We start from the raw sequence: 22524 nt of genomic DNA, 5'->3' as shown, positions 1-22524 counted from the left end.
TAGTCTGATCTTGTGGTTGCTTTCTAGTTCTTTTAACATGAAACCAGGTTTGGTTTGTTCGTTTCCGGTCTGCTCGGTTCCGGTTTTGTTCATTCAATTATATAGTTCAGTTTACTTATAGGGTATGCATAAAGAACAAAAGTTTAAATGCAAAGAGAAAGATGATACGATTGCATGCTCACAACAATATATGTATAGTATATATATTTATACGTGGATTCTTTGCAGTCAAGTAGCATGCAAAGCCATTTATTTAGTATATCCACTGATATCGTGATCCAGAATCATACTACAAATAAAATCTGTGCACCTATGGACGGTCCCGTAAAGTCTTGGTTGGCTTTAGATTCCAAATCTTGCAACCCACAAACCAAATTTGCTGGCACTGCAACATCAATCATCTTAGGGTATGCCAAGTTAAGATCTGTTGCTCCAACAAAAACGAATGAGAAATTAGAAAAGGCAATCCGAAACCAACCGTGGATGCCAAGTTAAGTAACTTACTTTGCATGATGCTTATGAAAGTTTCCTGCAAAAAGGGTATTCAACAAATAACATCATTCGAACACGCTCATAGGAGAAATTGAAACTAGTCTTATATGATCACAGTATGATGGATTGTTCCAGAAAGGATACTTCATCTTTCGACAAGCACGGATTATATAGCATCTCCTCTCCCACCGTGGTTACCTACAATCAATGAGTTTTATATAATCAAGAATTGTTTATGTATACGAGTGAAATCAGAGGGATTAAGTTATAGCAATGTCTCCCTCGGCAATGTAAAAATCTGGAACCATGAAGCAAATGTCCACATTTTTTATTCAAATTCTCACAATTAGAATAAATTTTTGAGAACTCAAAGAAAGGGCCCATAAAAAATCCCATTACCTGCGAATGCACCGACTTGTAGAGTTGCAGTTAACTGGCAGTAATCAATTGCTATAGAACCTTGGAAGCGTTAAAGAAAGTTATCTTAAAAACATAAGCATAACAAATATACTGAAAGACAACCAAATATGGAGGACAATGTCGAACAAATGAAAATAAATTGCCATATTGCTCTTGCATGTAAAACCAGTACATTACGGTACTCGCAGATTGAAAATCAATAGCAAAAAGGATGCCCCCTGATATAGTTCAATATTATAGTTACCAAAGTAACCGATTGGTCAGAACGTCATATCAACAATAATTGAATCACCGATTCGTTTATCATGAAGCTTGTGAATGAAAAAGAACTACTACCATGTATTTGCAGCCACACTACTAACAAGGCAAGCATAGATATGAAGGAGACTAGACAAGTATCAGTCAATTATTGGTTCCAAGAATCCCTATGTGGGACGAATATCAGTGGATGAAAATGAACATTAGTAGTCCAAACATAACATAGGAACATAAAAAAAGTTCTTTTTTTGGCATCTAGGTGACATAACATTTTAAAGATATTATACCTAAAATTTTTCATGCCCACCATGAAATATGAGTTTTCTTTGATTAATTATTTATTTTACGAACAATGTTCACCCTGAAATTTATGTATACCGTCCCATTTAAAAGTTTTAAGTTGTTAAGATATGTGCGTCCACCCTGAAAAATATTTCTGAATCCGTCACTGCATACAATATGCCTTGCAAACCTATGCAGATAGCTTCGTGCATTTCTTGTTCAATGGTCCCGTGTATTCCATAATACGTATTATGCACCTGACAGTACGTTTAATTCCCAGATTTCATTATCATTGATCAATTTACACTTTTGATTCATATTGAAATAATCATATTTTGCAGGTACTGGTGTTTTATGTGTTGGAGTAACAGGTAATTAGCTTCAATTCTGCTGCATATTTCGCATAACAGGTTACTTTATATTGATCAGATTTTACTAATGCTCTCAATTTTACCTTTTTTTTTTAAGGAGTTATCTTAGCAAGATATTTACGGGGTTCATCATATTGATCTCACAAAGTACTAATGTGTTCCATTATGTTTTTTTCTATAAAAAAAAATTGTAATCATCACACTGAGGGCTTCCTCTGGAGCACTTTGTTTGGTCGTGCTTGTCATCTACGAATGGAGAAGAAAACATTTATCTGCGGACGATAAGATTGAAGAGTTTCTTCAAAACCATAATCTCTCACCAATCAGATACTCTTTTAAACAAATCAGAAAAATGACCAGAAATTTCAAAGAGAAATTAGGTGAAGGGGGCTATGGCTTGGTGTTTAAAGGAAAGCTTCGCAGTGGACATCATGTAGCCGTAAAATTGCTTGGCAAATCAAAGGGTAATGGCCATGATTTCATAAATGAAGTTGCCTTTATTGGGAGAATGTTAGAACTAAATCATATTAAATATGAAAATAATTGGGATCTAATTATGCTAAACAATCAAAGAAAATAAATACTAGATTAGTGGAAGGGTACCTGAATTAATTGATAGGTTAAAATCATTGAATCTTTCTTTGGTTGTGATCTTCCAAGAAGATAGAGTTTCATTAAGTATAAGCTCTCTGACGGGGACAAGGGTAAACACAGGAGTGTCTATTTCTTGGGGACCATAACCCCCTTATATAGTTGATTTAAAATTTTTTATTGTTTGCACTTATAATTCTGCCCCTCATTAAGTTATAAATACAACTTTAATGGTATCTACACTTTTATTTCCACGACACTTCTAACGCCTTATGACTTTATAACATAATTGGTCACTTAATTTATGTCATATTTTATGATAACAATATATATTATAAATATGTGCCCATAATTATGGATTTTAATCCAACAATCTCCTACTTGGGCAACATATGTTTCCTGATAAATGTATAATCTTATGAGCTCAAAACTTGTTATCATACAATAGGTATTCTATAACAATCTTGTATATCAACTATATCCATATAGGATCAAAGCGGCCTTTGTCATATCTATCATGACTAGACCCATCAATGGTCACGTAAACAAACACATTCAAATGACATATATCAATCATGGAGCGTAGCATGAAAATTACATGCAATGTGAACCGCACGTGTCTATTTCCAACTGTTTCTCTTTAAACATTAGTGAGATCAAATTTTACCAAAACCTGAGTGTTGATAAAACAAATTTTATTTCTGCAGAAAATAACTTTAACATAAATATCCTCAAATTGAAGTAACTGAAATTGTGTCTATAACAAACGAACATTTAAATTACAAACTCCCACTAAAACTGAATATCCTTAAATGATATTACACCCACATGAGTATTGTGCTCATGAAAGACCTAAGGTGACAGTTCCTTAGTAAGCGCATAATTATGAGTTTGTACCAATATGCTTTATAAACACATAACCACTTTGGATTTTCTTTAACAACTAGAAACATATCGTCTAAGTGATTAGACTTTAAGGTGTTTCTACTATATATATGAAATAAATGACTGTAACTTAGTTGTCACAAAATAACTCAAGTGGTCTTTTTTTATCAATCCATAATTTAGCAGTTCATGTGACAAAATTTTGCATCCATATTTCAATAAATCGGAGTATATAAACTTGATGATCTCTTACTTAATAGACTCTAGTATATGAGCATGTAACATTTTTGTTCTTAAATGTATTGTATGAATCAATTTGGCTGCTATCCAACGATCCATACCCAAATTTCTTAAATATTTTGCTTAGTAGCCTACAATCATACGCTATATATGAATGCGTATAAACTTGAGTATACACTAAATTATTTATTTATTTTGAAGCATAAGGAACTTTTCTGAATTTCCTTAGTTTCAAAATCATTCTTAGGGCACTGATAAGACTAAACTTGTTTCTTTTAGTAATAAGGGGTATAATTTGGTTTACTCCCACTGAACTTATAGTATATACAGTTGTCAACCAAATTAATCTCAAAACCAAACGAGATAATCACTTGGTGTAATTTTTTATACAATTAACGAGAGTCATACTTAAACTCATAAATGAATTTCTTTAATTTGCATGTCATTAATTTTGTATCATTAGACACAATTTTTTAACTACATTGTATAAAATATTTCATCAATGTTACTATTGAGAAACACAATTTTGAAATCCATTTTATATAACATAAGATCAAATATGAGCAATAAGTATCATGATTATCCTGAAAGAGTCTTTCAATGAGACCAAAGATAAAATTTCTATAAAATTAACCTTTTTCATGAGTATATCCTTTAGATACAAGACATGACTTATACCTGTCAACATCACCTTTTGCATCTATTTTGGTTTTAAATATCAATTTGCAACTAATTAATTTTGCACCTTCAGGTAATGAGACAAGTTCTAGAACTTATACTCTTCTTCCTTTGATATTATTCCACTTATGAGAGTCAAAACTTTTATGACATGATGAAAGTTGAGTAGATCATCCTCCATCATTCCACAGTCATCCTTGTTTCTTGGAGAAATATAACATAATAATCTAAATATTAGTTCTCTCATCTCGTGTATCTTCTTAATGACACTTGTTCTCTAAGGTTGTTGAGTTTGAGTTTGCTCTTCTGAAATGATTTCTCATCTTAAATAGAGTTGTTCAAAATAACCTTATTGAGATTCTAGATTCACTTCTTGATAAATGACATTAATAAACGCATTGATATCATTAAAAGTGATAATATGAATTGAGTTATAATCCAATTTCTCAAACCTTATTTCTCCATCCAAACTCAACATCCTCAAAATTAATATTATAGTTCTCATCTTAAAAATATTCCTAATTATGAGATCATAATACTTATAACCCTTAAATCACGTAAAATAACCAAAGTAGTTGCTTATTGTTTTAGAATTTAATTTCTCCCCATATGTCCTAACTTATTACAAAAGAGAACAATCCTTTATAATATATTATTGTCTCTTTTAAGTTAGACCCTTAACAATTACACTCTGATTTTATTTTTTCCCCTTATCTTTATATACACTTTTCAAGTGAATACTTTCAAACTTATTATGCTTCAACATTTCTTCCACTTGCACACAATGAAAAATGAGCTCATTTAGAGTTCATTTCACCCTTTGAGTTAAATAAACTCTATAGGAAACGATACTGAAATCACAAGAACAAGTAATTCTTCAGAAGAATTTGATCTTAAGTGTCTTAAGTCTTGAAACAATATGAAACATATCCATAATGTACTCCCTCACATTTCCTTGACCCTTATACTTTATAGACATTAAATGGTATAAACTCTTATCCTTGAATCTTTCTTTGATTGTGATATTCTAAGAATATAGAGTTCCCTTAAGTATAAACTCTTTGACGGGGACAAGGGTAAATACAAGAGTGTCTATTTCTTGGGGACTATAACCCCTTAATATAAGATGATTTAAGAAAAGTTATTATTTGTACTTATAACTTTGTCCCTCATCAAGTTATAAATACAACTTAAATGGTAACTACACTTTTATTTTCATGACACTTCTAATACCTTATGACTTTATAATATAATTGGTCACTTAATTTATGTCATGTTTTATGATTACAATATACATTATAAATATGTGCCCATAATTATGGATTTTAATCCAACAGAGAATTTATCATGCTAATGTGGCAAAACTTGTTGGTTTTTGTGTGGAGGGATCAAAGCAAGCTCTTGTATATGACTTCATGTCAAATGGATCTTTCGATAAAATGATATTCACATAAGAAAATAAGAACACCCTAAGCTGGAAAAAGATGTTTGAGATTGTGCTTGGGGAGGCTTGAGGAATCGATTACTTGCATCGAGGGTGTGACATGTAAATTCTGCATTTTGATATCAAACCACACAATATTCTTCTAGACGACAACTTCAATCCAAAAGTTTCGGATTTTGGCCTTGCTAAATTGTATTCATTAGATGATAGCATTGTGTCTCTCACAGCAGTAAAGGGAACAATATGGTACATTGCTCCCGATTTGGTATACAAAGACCTGGGAGGCATCTCATATAAAGCCGATGTTTATAGCTTCGGGATGTTACTGATGGAAATGGTGGGAAGGAGAAAAATGTGAATGCATTTGCTGACCACATCAGTCAAATCTATTTTCCATCTTGGATTTATGACCGACTGGATCAAGGTGAAGACATAGAGCTTGGAGATGCTTCTAATGATGACGAAGTGAAGCCTTTTGGTGTATACAATTACTACCTGCATATCGTCCGTCGATGAGTGAAGTCTTGAGGATGCTTGAAAATGAGGATGGGTTACTTGAAATGCCTCCAAAGCTATTTCATCAACTTCCCCTTGACACGTCATAGGTGGTTCATGGTTGCAAGAGCCCCAACATCGATGAGCCAACTACATCAAAGGATGCTATTACCATAAGCAGCAGATCAAATGTCGTTTGAGGTCGGAAGCATTTCATTGCTTTGCAGCTCTATATTGTTTTGCCTTTTATATGTACTTTGTATTTTTGTTATATATGGAGCATATGTACACATATATCTAGAACTAATATTGATAATTAAATTTAATCAAGTAATTTTGAGTGGTTATAGTTTTAAATCAAGCATGAAGTTTAAAATTAAAACTCAATCGAACTTAAAACAAAATGCCGAATCTCAAAATTCCAGGTCAAGTTGCTTCAGCTCAGCTATATATCTACCCTAAATACAATTCATAGGTTTTACACAAAAAAACTTTCATATTCATAGGTTTTAAGGTTTTCTATGTAAATGTGTTCTTTGTAATCTGATTTATTTATCGGTCATTCTCATATTGTTTTCTTATAACGTCATCGATAATTTTATTTGTTTTTTAAATGATGAAATGTATATAATTCATGAATAATAAAAGTACACTGTAACCACATTTTCATTACAATATCACATTTTTTTCCTTCCAATAAATGGAAGAGGGAAAAGGGAAAGGATCAGAAGGTAGAAGAAAACATAAACCACAATAAATAGAGCAGTGAAGCTACGTGATGATTAATTTCTGTCAAAATGTTCAGTACTGCTTTACTGCAATACATAAACATATATGTGTATGAAAGCAACCGAACATCTACTGCTGCTTTTATTTCATAATAAATTGTCCTTGAAAACAGAAGAAAAAGGAAATTGCAGATTGTTGAGGGAAATGAATGTTGAAAATAACTGTGTCATAAAGCAGGATAAGAGTGTGATAGTATGCACACTGAAAAAGACCGGGTCAGGCATCGTCAGACATGATACACAGAGAAAATAATTGATATTGCAAGTGAAAGAATATGATATGAATAATTGATTGGGAAGTGTGTCATTGATATTGCAAGTGAAATAAATAAATAAATCTGTTGCCATTTCAGGCCCATATTTGCCTTTGAAATTTCCCAAAAATCCTTTTTTTTATTTAATATTTTTGTTTGGTTGTTATGTGCATTATTCATGCAAAGTTGACAGTCACGTTTGGCCTACCAAAGAAAGGTCACCATTTAGGGCAGTTAAAGTAATATATATATATATGTATATATGTGTGCCTCAGCTTTACTACTCGGACCCCACGAATATGTGCAGTTTCTTTCCTTAAAATATGGTCAAATTTGCTGGCATTTCATATATTTTTATTATAAATATATAAATAAAGCTTATAATATAATTATGTATATGCTTACTCCAAGTAAGGTATGTTTCCAGTACAAGAAATAATGATAGCTCAAACAGAAACCCAACATCAGCCATTCATTAACACTACTTGGTAGGAGGGAAAAGATAAAGAAAAACGTAAGAAATAACTAATTTATCATATACACGTATATATTCACACACACTATTTTTTATTATTAATCTGGGATATAATACAATACAGTATCTATTCAAATATAACTCTCAACTGTTTGATATGAAACACTCACACCCTTGACATTCCAGGCACTTGAATCCGGAACCTTAAAGAATAAAGATAATTCTTTTACCACCGAAGTTGTTTGGTTCGTGCTACACACCAGATTCCGGAGAAAAAGGAATAGAAAATGGTAGTGAAAGAGTGGGGTAGATATTGATATTCTCATTGTGTGAGAGAAAGCAAAGAAAGGGTTGGATATCACATGAAGAACACGCAATACCAATGACTTTAATAAGTTAAAATCTGAAGGGGAAATTAAGTTAAAAGGGAAACCTCCATAAATCAAGTCAAATTGCTGCAATAAATAATCCAATGCCTTCAAAAGAGGGGAAGCATAAGAAAACATGACCCCCCCCCCCTTCATATCTATTACACTCCCTTTTACTTTAATTATATATTGTGATGCCCTAGTTTATGGTGACAAGATGCATTCAAGGGCAATCAGCATCCAATTATAATAGAGCTAGAAATAAAAGGAAAGGGGGGAAACGACATAAGCAAATGTACAATGAACAAAGGATCGTCAGTCTTCTTTTACATATTATTCTTCCTTATAATTGGTGTGTGTATATATTAAATTTATATCATGTGTTAATAGTATATTTATGTAATTGATAAATTTATTAAAAAATTAAATAGTTTGGGTGATTATAAGATAGTATTTGTTTATAATTTTCTTAATGTATTAATACAACATATACACACCTTGTTGACCTAACTATTCGAACCTAGGATCTCTAGAAAGATTAACATTCTTTTTACCACTGAGATCACTTTACGAAATTAATTAAAATTTTAAATTATAGTGTAAAGTACACAAATGGTTCCCCGACTATAGAGTACTACTTTATTAAGTTTATCGACTATTAAAAGTTACAAAATGATCATCCAACTATAAAGTGTTGCTTTGTTGAGTTCCTTGACTATCAAAAGCTACAAAATGGCCGCATGACTGTTCATTATTTTCCAAACTCGTCATTCTCTGTTAAAATTTTGACGGTATTATGAGCTGAATGTTAACTTGTTAACTTTGATATGATAAAATTTGTTTCCAGAATCTCAAAAGACTATCACATCTCAGACACCATGTTAGTCCAACTTAGACAACCGTCAATTATTTAACGAAAAAGAACGATTTTGGAACAAAATGAATAGTCGGGTGACCATTTTATAACTTTAAATAGTCGATAGACTTAATAAAGCAATATCTCATAGTCGGGGATCATTTTTGTATTTTACCCTAAATTATAATATTATATATACACGATATGAACAATCGGTGCGATCGAGATCCATGAAATGGAAACATGAGCAATGGGTGCGATGCATTTTTCAATGAATTAATATAACGATCCTCTCTGTCTGTACGGCCTACCATGCAAGCCACATATTTGCTTATACTTTATTAAAAAAAAACAAATAATTTGATAATCGAACTAAATACAACATATTATATTATATTTTTATGATTAAAAAATCTAATATTCGCCTCTCCTCGCCGAGATGCCCGAATCATGCACTGCAAAACAAGTACAATGACTGAAAATCCTTAGTTGGCCACTTAATTTAGTAAAAACCCTAAATTTCTCATTTTGTTTGTATGCTCATTTTTGTCATTTTGTCTCCTCAAATGAAGCTGATTTGTCTAATATTGCTCAAATATTAAGTTTTATAATGAAGAGGGAGATAGAATTAGGACATGATTGTTATTATGTGACACATAAAATAGTTGTGTTTTGTCGTTGTGTTTCAAATCTAGGCATTATCTTTTTATCAAACTCTAATACGTTAAAATTAAAGAAATTTCAAAGAAGATACATAAAATAATATAATTATGAGTGTTATTTCAAATATTTTGAATAAAAATATATATTTACCTATACTATTAAAATCAGTGTTTTGAAAATCGGACCGGACCGGCTGGTTCAACCGGGAACCGCTGTCATGTCTGGTCCATTCTACCCCGGTTCAACCGGTTTTAGTGAACCGTAAGGAACCGGCTTTGAACCACTCGAACCAGATCGGACCGTGAACCGGTTCAACCTAATTTTTTTTTTATTATTAAATATTTTTGATATTTTTATTTAATTTTTTAAATAATTATGACATCTTCCGGTTCTTACGATCAATCTGACCGATTCAACCGATTGAAACTATGAACCGGTATCACAACCGATTTATTGACCGATCCGATTCTGAAAACCATGATTAAAATGGTTACTAAAATTTACAGTACTATTAAATATAATTCAACTCTCCACCAAATCAACGCATCTAATTCCCTTGGGAAATCCATCCAAAACCTAAGAAATATCACCTGTCAAATTGAATTACGGCCAAACCTATTCTTCTTAACAAATGCCTATATGCGACTCATATTGCCAAGATAAATAATTAAAAAAAATCAAATTGTACGTAAAATTATTTAAATTAAAATTTTGAATATATGTACGTCGATATGGAGTTTTCGAAGATAAATTTATAGAATTTATTATTTGTTAAACATATTAAGCGATTTCAATAGTTAAAATGAGTGGTGCTATTTATAGAGTTATCATGTTTGAGCAGTTGCGTCTGTAGGGTGTATGTATTATCAATGGTTAAGAAAGATTACGAACAGATATTATCTTATAATTACTCCAGATTATTAAAAAATAATAATTTATTATTATTATAATTATATATATATATATATTAAATTCACTTATAATGATGATGAGTTAGACAATAATTCATTTAACAGACCTCAAAGTTCTTAAAATTTTACCTAATTTATTATTATCATTAAAATTTGAAGTCAATGTACGTGAATCCTTTAACTAAAAGTTTAATGCCATGTTATGATCCAACTTGAAATTAAATTGGCCATAACCATAGGATTAGACATTACCTTTAAATTTTGAAAACATTTTTTTTATTTGTTTCTTAAATTTGATGTGCAATCCTCGTATTTCGAGTTAGATTTAAATCTATTTGGTACATATTATTTTTATATCATAAAAACGAGATAAAATAAAAGTAAAAGGGGTGGATTATTAGTATTTAAATTCTAATACTTAATATTAACAGAAATTAGGGTAAAGTGCTTAAAAAGTCCTCCGATTATAGGATATTGCTTTATTGAACCCATTGATTATTCAAAGTTACAAAATAGTCATCCAACTGTTCATATGTTCCAAACTCGTCATTTTCTGTTAAAATACTCAACGATCGTCCAAGGTGGATATTAACCTACTGACTAAGATATAATAAGATTAATGCCTACTTGCATCATCGTTGCTTTTAAGCACTAGTTCGATGACATAATGTTTCAAATACATTTTCGATGACATAATGTAAACAAAGACACAGTCCAAAAAAATACAAATCAAACATTTATGAGATCACAATTTATCATATCCTAGTGAGTAGATTAACTTCAAGATCGGATAACTTTACATAGTCATGAGACTTAACAAAGTACCGTCTATAATCGAGATCATTTATTTATTTTACCATATAAATTAACAAATTAAAAAGGGTAAATTTTGAGGTGTGGCAAAAGTAAATGCATCATCCTTTTCCGTCCGTGGGACCAGATGAATTTAATTTCTCTTTTTATATTCTAAAATTAAAATAAATTAAAAAATAAATAGAAAAAGCCAAAGGAACATCACTCCTTTCCCCGGGTACACCGTACCCGTCCCATCTTTTTCTCTCACTTTCTTTTTCTTAACGCCTCCAACGTTTGTTTCTCATTTCTTGTCAAACTTTTCCTCCAGTCCCTATTCGCTTTTAAAAATATAATTCATTTGATAATCATATTAATTTAATTATGTTAAATTTGAATAATTTTTATTATTTTAATTTTTTTTCATATTAAAACTCTATTATATAAAAAGTTATGAACCACATACATCACATTCTTATAAATAGTGAATTGTATAATTAATTCAATAAATAATTCAAATAAAACTAAATAGATATTCCACACGATTTTAGATTTAGCGGGATTCAAACACGAGATCTCAAATTATCCTAAGACCTCAACCTTACCAATTCAGCTAAGGCTTTATTAGACTTAGGGATGGCAAAAAAATTCGAATTCGACGGAAAAATCGAAAATCGAATTAAACGGGATGGAGAAAAATTGTTTATGTTAAACGGGGACGGGGAAACCGTTTATGTTAAACGGGGATGGGGACGGGTTTAGTAATCCCCGCTCCGATTACCCGATTATCCAGCCCAATAAATTTTAAAAATAATTATTATATATATATAATATTAATAAATTTAAATTAAATTAAATTAAAATATATATAATATTTATATATTTAATTTAAATATATATACCCGGCCCAATACCCGTTTAAATAAAAGTTTATGCTAAACGGAGATACCTGTATTCCCGTGATTTTCCCCGATTATCCGATGGGGATCCCCGTTTAAATCCCTGCAATTTTTTAAGTGAGGATGGGTACGGATTTTTTAAATGGGGACGGGGACGGGAGGACCAATACCTGGCCCGAACCCGGCCCGTTGCCATCCTTAATTGGACTTTAATATAAAAAAATAAGAAGAGTGAAGGGATCGCCGGTAATATTAAACCTTTTTTTTAAAAAAATTACAGTTTAATTTAGTATCTGCCACGCTGGGAAGAAGTGCTTTAAGTGTGGGACCCACGGCTTCTCATCATAGTCTCTCACCCTGTCCCACACGTGTATGGGTGGACCCCACACGTTCTTTCACGTTGTTTCAGGAGAGGGTATCAAGGGAAAAAAGAAAAGAAAAGAAAACCGCCCGCAGCTATGCTTACGTTGGCGTCGTACACGTGGAAGATACCCTGACGGTCAGTTATTGAATCTTTCATTTTATCACAACCAATTATGTAAACTAGACAATGAACCAAATTTCAAACAAGACGGTAAACCCGGTTCTAGGATCTATATCCCTAGAATACCCTTACAAAGTTACAAATTTTACCGAGTAAACTAGATTTATATATTGGTCTAATTATGCTCCCACTCCATGTACTTTGCAGATATGAAGTTTATCCCTATACTCCTCCTACTTTAATAATTCAGTTATTTATTCTTTCGGTTTAATAATTGAACCTCGGTAGATGACACAATCAAATGACTTTTGGTAAAACGGATTGTCTAACTTTTTTTTATTAGAAAAGTCTACTCGCATAATAAATTCACGTGTTTAGTACTTAAATTATTAATTTAAATTTGTTTTAATATCTAAATTTTTAATTTTTTTCAAAATCATAACTAAATTTTAGTATCACGCCATTAAAAACTTTAGTTTTTATTTTATTTTAGTATCCTGTTGAAAATCTAACTTTAAGTTATAAAAAAAATGAAAGTTTAAGTATTAAAAATATCAAATTGATAGTTTAGGTACTAAACGCGTTAAGTTTTTAATGGCGGATACTAAAATGAAATGAAAACTAAACGTTAAGTATGGTTTTGAAAAAATTGAAAGTTTAGATACTAAAACGGATCAAAACTGATATTTTAAATACTAAATGCATAGTTTACCCTAATTTATTTAGATGGAATTGTTTATTAGAGGGTGAAGTAGGAGGGAAGGCAAGAGGTTAATTTGGTAAACAAATCTTAAAATAGACAAAATATCCAAACCAACGAACTACTCTTCTATTTTACAACCTTAAATTTATGACTCATAAATGCAATCTAATTTTTTTATTAAACCGAACAGAACCGAATCCTAAATAAACCCCACCACCACTCTCTATATTACTCTTCCATTTCACCCTTCAAAAGAGCCAAAGCAAAGCCAACTCAAAACGCTATCATTTCCTCTCTTTCTTCTCTCTAATCCATGGCTGTTGAAGCTAGGCATCTAACTTTTTCCCCCACTCAATTCTTAGGAAACAGGTTCGTTTTAAAACAGACCCGAATGCTCTAAACATCGAAATATTTTCATTTGCCTTTTGAATCATCTCTGGAAGTCGTTTTGTGTTTGCAGGGACGTAATGAATCCCATTGAGGCGAACGGGAATCTGTATTCGGCAGAGATGGGATACGGGTTTCCAACGGCGGCGGCGGAAGGATTGCTACCTTTGTATAACTCTTTGGTTAACGATCAAATGGCGGCGATGAAATCGGAGAGTACTTTGACGTGTAACAATGTTCTTACGTTACCCAGAAAGCGTCCGAGGGATTCCATTATTCCAATCCTTTCGTTTCCTTCATTGGCTCAACAACAACAACAACCTCATGGCAGTAACAATAATAAAGCTTGCTCTTCGTTCTCGTTTCTCGGTCATGATATTTCGCTTCACATGGAGCAACAGCAGTTGGATATTGATAATCTTATCTCCCAACACGTGAGTAGTTTTTTTTCTGATTATTGATGGGTTTTTTTATTCTTTTTAATGTTTTGTTATTGATGGAGTTTGGGTTCTTTTAGATGGAGAAAATGAGGGTGGGAATTGAGGAGAAAAGGAAGAGGCAAGCAAGGAATATAATGGAGGCAATCGAAGGAGGGGTGATGAAGAAACTAAGAGCCAAAGAAGAAGAAATCGGGAAGATCGATAAACTAAACTGGGCACTCGAAGAAAGAGTGAAATCTCTGTGCATCGAGAACCAAATATGGCGCGACTTGGCTCAAACCCACGAGGCAACCGCCAACGCACTCCGGACCAACCTCGAACAACTCATCGCAGCCGCCCAGCTCAAGGGCGAGCGCACTCGTGGCGTGGAGGAGGATGCTGCAGCAGAAGCGGCGGGAGACGAGGTGGATGACGCGCAGTCTTGTTGCGGCAGCAGTTGGGAGCTGGAGAAGCAGCGCCCGTTAGCAGGGACCGCCGAGGAAGGTGGTGCCGGTCGTTTCTGTAGAAATTGCGGGAAGGAGGAATCGTGCTTGCTGCTATTGCCGTGCAGGCATTTGTGCTTGTGCACCGGTTGTGGGTCGACGGTTCATACTTGCCCCGTTTGTAAATCCACTAAAAATGCTAGTGTTCATGTTAACATGTCATAAACCCCCCAAAATAAATCAATATACCCACCAAAAAATCAACAAGAAATGTTGGATTTTCCAAAATTTTGTAATTAATTATTTAGATTAAATCTTTTTTCCCCCTCAAAATTTCTAGTTTGTGTTTCAGGTTTTTAATCCTTTGTATGTCATATGCGTCAACTTTTTTTCTTCCAACAAATTGGTATCTGCTAATGGCATATTTAGTCTCACCAAATTGAAGTTTCTACTTAAAATACTTGTGGAATTTGAGAGCAATTAAGAGCGGATTTCTTCAAGGTAGGATTGTAATCTTTATGATAATACAGATTTGTGAAAGCATAAATCATTCAAATTTGTATCTTTTAAAAATTATTATAATCCATCAACATAGAGTTAACGTCATTCAAACTTTACTAACTGCAAACTCTTTTTACAAATTATAAATTGCAAGTACATTAAATAAATAATATTGATAGAAAATTGGAAACTATGTTAAAAAAATAGTTAAAAGAAAACAGATGGGGACCCCACAGAGTGAGGGGCATCTACCCGACATATTGAGAGTGAGAGAGGGGGGGGGGGAGCTAAGAAAAATAAAAGGGTAAAAATGATGATAGGGGTGTAGGAGTGACGCGCGAGAAACGCGTGGAGTCAACCAGGAGGGAGAACACTGAAAAGGACGAGTGTGAGGCAAAAGCTGACACGTAGGACGCGCGCAAATGTCGCTGTTGTTTGTTCTGCCGCTGTTTGGCAGTACTGGACTACGGGCAGTTATATGGTGCCGTGATTTAGTATATGGTTAAAATAAGATGTTATCGGTTTTATTATTATTTTAAATAATGAAATTAGTAAAAAAATGATCGAAAGTGTTATTATTTTGACTGATTTTAATTATCATATAGGTAAACACGATAAAAAAAATCAGTCAAAAAATAATATTTTTGATAAAACATTACCTAAAATATTATTTTTGACCGAATTTTTTTATCGTGTTTACCTATATAGGTAATTAGAACATGTCAAAAATAATAATATTTTCGATCATTTTTTACATATTTTATTATTTAAAATAATAATAAAACCGATAACACTTTATTTTAATAATATACTAAGACGCGCACGTGAGTTTTTCCCTAGATTACTAGTCCCCACCCCTCAAACAGCCATTCTCTCTCTTTCCCTCCTAACAAAACGAACCGTTTTACATATATTCTCCTTTCTAATCAATTTCATGCCTGATATTTTGATAATAACTTAATTATTATAATTTTTTTAAATCGGTAGCAAATTAAATTTATTATTTTTATCCGTATTATATTTTCGTATCAATTTAGATATAAAAATTATTTAATTGTATTATTATATATTCTTCTCTCAACTTGAAACCCTAATTATAAAACTTAAGTTATTATTTTGAGATAATATGATTATGATTTAATGTTTAAGCTTTATAATTTAAGATTTCAAGTTAAAGGTAATGTTGCATAATGATGTGATCGAATAATTTCGATGGTTAAATTGATGTGAAAATAAGATAGGAGTAAAATTGATAAATTAGGTTTATTACAAAGAAAATTAGGTTTATCAGAGAAGTTGGATTACAAAGGGGATCTTGAAAGGGAGGTGTCGGCGGTGGTTGAAGGCTGCGCATCGCTCGCCACGGCACGTTTTCCCTCTTTTGTCACCTCTACATCGACTCATTATGTACTCATTTAAATTTAAGGATATTTATTTATGTGTGTTGATTATGGATTAAAATTATTTGTAATTATTTTAGATTATTAAAAAAGTTAGGTAAAATAAAACTTATGTAATTTATATATTAAAAATTATTTCTAATCATATTTAACGTTTTATTACTATAAATTTATTATAAAAATTAAATTTACATATACTATAAATTTGTATGACTTGTGTTCACATGCCCATATATGGACAAAAATAAACAAGATAAGGGTAGAGGAGATATCTATAAAGTTTGGTAGGCATTTATCATAATAAGCCGAAAACGACATTAGGATTCATGAATTTTGAGGTTTCTATCCATCTTCTATGGTTCATGCATGTGTTTTTTACGAGTCTAGATTTCAATCTATGAGACTTAGGGGTTGTTTGTTTGCCTCTTAATGGAACCATTCAGCGTTGAATATTGAACCGTTCAGCATTCAGCGCGTTTGTTTCGCACATCTGAATGATTCAGTGCTGACTGATTCAGCACATATTCTGAATTATTCAGAGCCATTATCAAACAACATGTCACATTCAGAGCTAATTCATAAAGAGCATCTGAATCATTCAGTATTTGAATCATTCAGCATTCTGAAGTAAACAAACATCCCCTTAATTTAATTAATTCATGTTCGAGCAATAAAAAACATATTTTTGAATTTCATATTTTGTTATTTTCGGTATTTTTTTACATCTAGGTTATGATATTTATAAAATTTAAAATAAAGATACGATGATATTAAAAGCGTAACATGAATTGATCGATCTTAATAGTTAAAGAAGGATTGTTATTCTTAAAAGTTTCGAGTTTAAGCACCGTCGATTGCAATGAGTTTAAGTGTTCATTGTTAAATAATTGGAAAATTAACACTAATTTATACTTAATTTTAATAAAGATAGGCGTTTTAAATTAAAAAAAACTAATTATAAATATAATATTTTATTTTGAAGGGACTATTATTAGGGTCGTTGGCAGCCCCAGCATATCAAATTCAAGGACCATATGCCCCTTTATGGTCAGCATAACCTCCAAAACACGTGAATATGATACCTATAAACTATTATTATTACCTTAAAAAAATCTATTATTATTGTTACTAGTATTTCTTTACCAATGTTTTCGTTTTTCTTTTTAAAATATAAACAAATAATATTTAAATAAATATATGAAATTATTTATAAGAAAACTAAAACACACATTAATGAAATGCATGGTACATAACCAATAGCATATAGATTAATATTTTTAATTTTTCTAACGCATAATAAATTGAGAGTCGTATTAATCAAGCGAGCTTAATGATTAAGAAACTATTGTTATTCTTTGATATCTCGAGTTCAAACATTACGTATGCAATAATATGAATGTTTAATGTCAAATGGTTGAGAGTTTTTGAAAATATATTACCTTGTATTTACTTAGAATAATAAAAAATTGAGAGTTATTATTATTTTATTATTCTAGGATAAGTACGAGGTAATATCTGTTCAAAGATAACTCTCAACCATGCAATATTGAATGCTCATATTTCTGACATTTCTAGTACTCGAACCAAGGATCTCAAAAAATAACAACAACTTTTTTTATCACCGACATCATTTGATTCGTGCTTGAGAATGATTATGTAATATATAAATTGTATTAATAGAGGCATAGAGTAGTTTTATAATTATATTTATCAAATTCAACTATTACCTCACTAACACCAAATAATAATCCATATACATATATTATATGAATAAAGAAATTAAAGGTAAACTACACATTTAATAATTAAATTATCAGTTTTGATTTGTTTTAGTACTTAAACTTTTAATTTTTTCACAACTATACCTTATGCTTATTTTTTTTTTGTTTCATTTTAATACACTGCAATTAAAAACTTAGCGTGATTTAGTACTTAAACTATCAATTTTGATCCGTTTTAGTATCCAACCTTTTAATTTCCCCCAAAACTTAACGTTAAATTTTGAATGAAATTTTAAAATGAAACAAAAACTAAACTTTAGGTATAATTTTGAACAGATTGAAAGTTTAAGTACTAAAACCGACCAAAACCGATTGTTTATATACTAAACGCATAATTTATTAAAAAATTAAATGCATTTTCTCGTATCGATAAGGTGCCATTAAGATTTTATTCTCGAAATATATTCACAAAAATCAATTGGTATTTGACTAACCTTTGTTGGTGGGAAACACATAAGCTTAAAAATGAAACCACATGCATAGTTGTGCCCCTCGCAAATTCTATGTTAAAGAAATGGCAACATGCGTGACCTAACACATGAATATTGGAAACATAACTCCTTGTGAATGGGGAACCATCACCTTACATTATTTTAATTAATCTCTAACATCATATCGCTTGGTCCCAACATCAAGAAAGGGTAATGAATTTCTTCTAATGAAATTATTATTTATTAAGTGGCTGATAATTTCTTAAGGAACAGATTCAATTCCAATTTAAAAACAAAAAAGCAAACACAAGTGCATAAAATATGGCATCTTTCGAGCTTGTTGGGATTGTCAACAGGGGAATTAAGTACCCATTTATCTATTTATTATTTCAATGTCACTTGCCCATTAATCCAAGTGTTTAGGTTCGAGCGGTGTATTCAGTATTTATACATTGGAATCCCAAATACCGATTTATCTATTTATTATTTGACTTTGAACGCTTGTACCCTGGTATTCTTAACGCTTGAATTCGGGACCTCAATGAATAACGATAATTTCTTTATTATCGAGGTTGTTTAGTTCGTGCTCCTTGACTATTCAAAGTTATAAAATGGTCACCCAATCATTCATTATATTCCAAACTCGTCATTTTCCATTAAAAATTGATAATATTATGAGCTAAAACATTTACTTGTCGACTGTGATATGATAAAATTTGATCCCAAAATCTCAGACAACTATCATATCCTAGTCATCATGTTAACGTCCAACTTAAAAAACTAGTAATTTTTCAACAGAAAACGACGAATCTGGAACATAAAGAGTAGTTAGGTGACTATTTTGTAACATTTAATAATCAATGAACTTAATAAAATAGTATCCTATATTTGGGGATCATTTGCGTTCTTTACCCTAACTTTTAATTTATTTTTAATATAACTAAAGTAAGAATAAATAAATTTTTTAAATAATTACATTAAAGTAAAGATATGATTTATTTTGATTCAATATTTGTAAAATTTGATATTATTTGAAAATAATTTAGAAAGAATCTAGGACAACGGTTGTAATTATTTTTTTAAAGAAAATCTTTTTGGTTTGAAGGTGTTAAGAGATATAGTATAAAGGGGTTGGCATGTGTCGAGTAAGTTGTCATATTCATTGATAAAAATAGAAAAGTTATATTCGGAGATTATTGAGTGTGGGGTAACCAAAGCAATGGACAGTACAAAAGCATAGAATATTGATCCCATCAAGAAGGATAATGACCCCAAACCCTAACTTTGTGAAGGGGCACTCATTTTTTGGGTGAAATAGATTAGAAGTTCATAAACTATGTTAAAACATTTTCTTATTGTATTGATGTTAAAAATACCACTGGGGAAGTGGTGGATCTATGGTTATGTTAGGACGTGTCCATCTTGAAATCCAATTTTTTTATATTCATTTTTAATTTTATTAATGATGCGTACCCTAAAATATCGTTGAATCCACCCTTATAATTGGAATATTTAAATTGAGTTTATGGGAATCAAATCAAGTATAGGGAATATTATTTTTTTACAGCTCATTTCTTCAATTTCTACGGTAGGGAGCATTACTAAACAAGTTTCATTTTTCAATGGCATTTATTTGTTGGGTGGGAAGTGGGAACATTTGCTTTCAAGTCATCATGACAATCTTTTAGGGTTCCTAAGAAAACCCTAGCTTGATTGAACAAGGAATTGTGATGGGTTGTATGATTTTCTTTTTGAAGAGGGAAATTGGTGGGTCTAGGGCATCCCACAAACTCCCAAAAGGAAGTGTGCTTACACCATTCACCTAGAAATCATATCTTGCAGACTTGCACAATGAGACTCCTTTTTCTTATGCCCTTTTATGTGGGAATTTCAATGACCTGCCAATGCCCTGAATCTACCCTTTTCATTTTACATAGGATCACAATTGGGTGGAGTAGGGACAAAGGCTAGAGAGAAAGGGCATTTATTTATTGCAAATGTGATAACTTGTTGTGCAAGTGTAAACATCAGCTTTATCCACTAACTCAATGAATCCATGTGCTATATGACCATAAGGTCTTTTGCTAATAGGTTCTTGGTGATTATGGATGAAACCCAGGTCCTATCTCCTCCATGGGTAAAAATCATTATGCTTCACTTTTCTCCGTCTTTTACTTTATATAGGGTACTATCTAATTACATAATATAAAATTCTTTTAGTTTTATATTTTTTTTGGTCATTAGATAAGAAAAATTAAAAACTAAGTTTAACAACAAAAATAAGAAGATATTCACTAAAAAAATAAAAAATTAATCTCAACCTTTGATTTCTCTCATTCCAATAGTCCTAAAAAAGTATAATACTCAGAATTTTACACAATATAAATAGAGTATAATTCTATTTATATATATATATATATATATATATATTCTCTCTTTATCATTATTCATGAGTTGTCTAAAAGTGTTTGTAAATAGTTCCATCTTGTCAACATTATGCAACCACTGTAAAAGGCCAACCTCACAAATCGTTCCTGTAGTTTTGTTGGGGTTGAGTAAAGTTGGCAGACATGATATCTAACATGTATCTAACATCTTTGGTGGTTGGTAGTCATAAGGGTATTGACTAAATCTGGAGTCGAATCGACTTATATATCATTTGGAAAGAAAATTAAACTCGAATTCTTTATTTAAACAATATCAAATTTTTTTACCAATTAAACTAGGGTTGGTATAGATGAGATATTTGAACAAACTACTGCTGCAACACCGAAAAATGTTACATTGATTTTCTGGCGTAAATGCACAATGACTTGCTCAAGAAGCAAAGATAGATGGATGGTCTGTACTATGTTCTTTTGATCTGTATTCCCCCATTTTTTATCCTTTTTATCTTCTTTCTTTCAAAGTTGTACATTCCAACAGTGACAAAGACATGAGCTTGGAGTTGAAGATGACATTACAAAAGAATCAGCCATCTCTTTTGGACCAGATAAATTGGAAGATATATATATATTGTGTTGTCTCTCAAGACAATTCATTATGCATATGCAGAGAGAGATGGGGGAGATTTTGGCCCACCAATAATGGAATGAACCATGCAAAATTTCTTGTCCCTATAAAAATCACACCTCCAGAGTCCAGATGGATGATTTTGACAACATGCTTTTCTGCACTCATAATATACATATACCTATATATAATATTAAATGAAATGAAAGGAACCGTGTTTATGCAGTGTCCAAATTATCTCTCTAGCCATATGAAAGCTTCACCAGTTGCCTCCACTTTAGTGGCACTATTATCTGTCTAATCAGTCTTTTTCTCTTCTTCCCCCCTCCTATTAGTGGAAGGATCAATGCAAAATCTTAAAGATAACATCAAATGTGAAACATCTTTCATCATTCAATCAATCAAACATGTTGGTTGTTTGTGAACGTAATTAAACACTAACGTCTACTTTCTTTTTTATCTTTCACATCATAGGGAATTATTTTTTGGTGTTTTGTCTACTAATGGGACAGGCTGCCAAATGCTATCAGCTAAAACCATGGGGCCATATGATAGCAATGTTTTCGGCAAGTTGTTTCCAATTTTATCTGTATTATCGTCAACTGATTTTCTAGAAATAGTTGGAAACTTACAAGGAAAGTACCATCTACGGCTGTTAGGGTCATTTCCGATTATGTTTTGGCACGAAGATAAGATAGCATTACGTTAGTCGAGTCTAATGATAAAGAGTTCGATCTTCGAATTTTTATGAGCATCATGTGACATGGAAACAACCAGTTGTTTAGAACAGCAATGGGGTTA

At 31.6% G+C, this 22524-nt stretch overlaps 1 protein-coding gene and 1 long non-coding RNA gene across 3 annotated transcripts; one reads left to right on the top strand and one right to left on the bottom strand.

Annotated features, from left to right (window-relative positions):
- Positions 1–216: 216 nt before the first annotated feature.
- Positions 217–11868, bottom strand: LOC120155389. Of its 2 annotated transcripts, none has more exons than XR_005518963.1 (3): positions 11858–11868; positions 505–529; positions 217–424 (listed from the first exon to the last, which is right to left on the bottom strand). It is a non-coding gene; the product is annotated as an uncharacterized LOC120155389 (long non-coding RNA). The 2 variants fall into 2 exon arrangements; XR_005518964.1 differs by lacking the exon at positions 11858–11868 and adding an exon at positions 637–690.
- Positions 11869–13561: 1693 nt separating this feature from the next.
- Positions 13562–14847, top strand: LOC120155450 (probable BOI-related E3 ubiquitin-protein ligase 3). Its single transcript, XM_039166999.1, has 3 exons — positions 13562–13718; positions 13810–14170; positions 14254–14847. Exons 1-3 carry the CDS (start codon positions 13663–13665, stop codon positions 14821–14823), a joined length of 987 nt encoding a protein of 328 aa, XP_039022930.1. The 5' UTR covers positions 13562–13662; the 3' UTR covers positions 14824–14847.
- Positions 14848–22524: the final 7677 nt, after the last annotated feature.

Source organism: Hibiscus syriacus, unplaced genomic scaffold (assembly GCF_006381635.1).
Source record: "Hibiscus syriacus cultivar Baekdansim isolate YM2019G1 unplaced genomic scaffold, ASM638163v2 tig00111191_pilon, whole genome shotgun sequence".
In the NCBI taxonomy this organism is placed as follows: Eukaryota; Viridiplantae; Streptophyta; class Magnoliopsida; order Malvales; family Malvaceae; genus Hibiscus; species Hibiscus syriacus.
The sequence above is the reverse complement of the archived record's forward strand: the minus strand, read 5'-3'. Positions and strand labels throughout refer to the sequence as shown.

Coding starts and splice junctions, on each gene's coding strand:
- LOC120155450 (XM_039166999.1), top strand. CDS start 13,663: ATGGCTGTTGAAGCTAGGCATCTAACTTTTTCCCCCACTCAATTCTTA. Junction 13,719..13,809: donor ACTCAATTCTTAGGAAACAG/GTTCGTTTTAAA, acceptor TTGTGTTTGCAG/GGACGTAATGAATCCCATTG. Junction 14,171..14,253: donor ATAATCTTATCTCCCAACAC/GTGAGTAGTTTT, acceptor GGGTTCTTTTAG/ATGGAGAAAATGAGGGTGGG.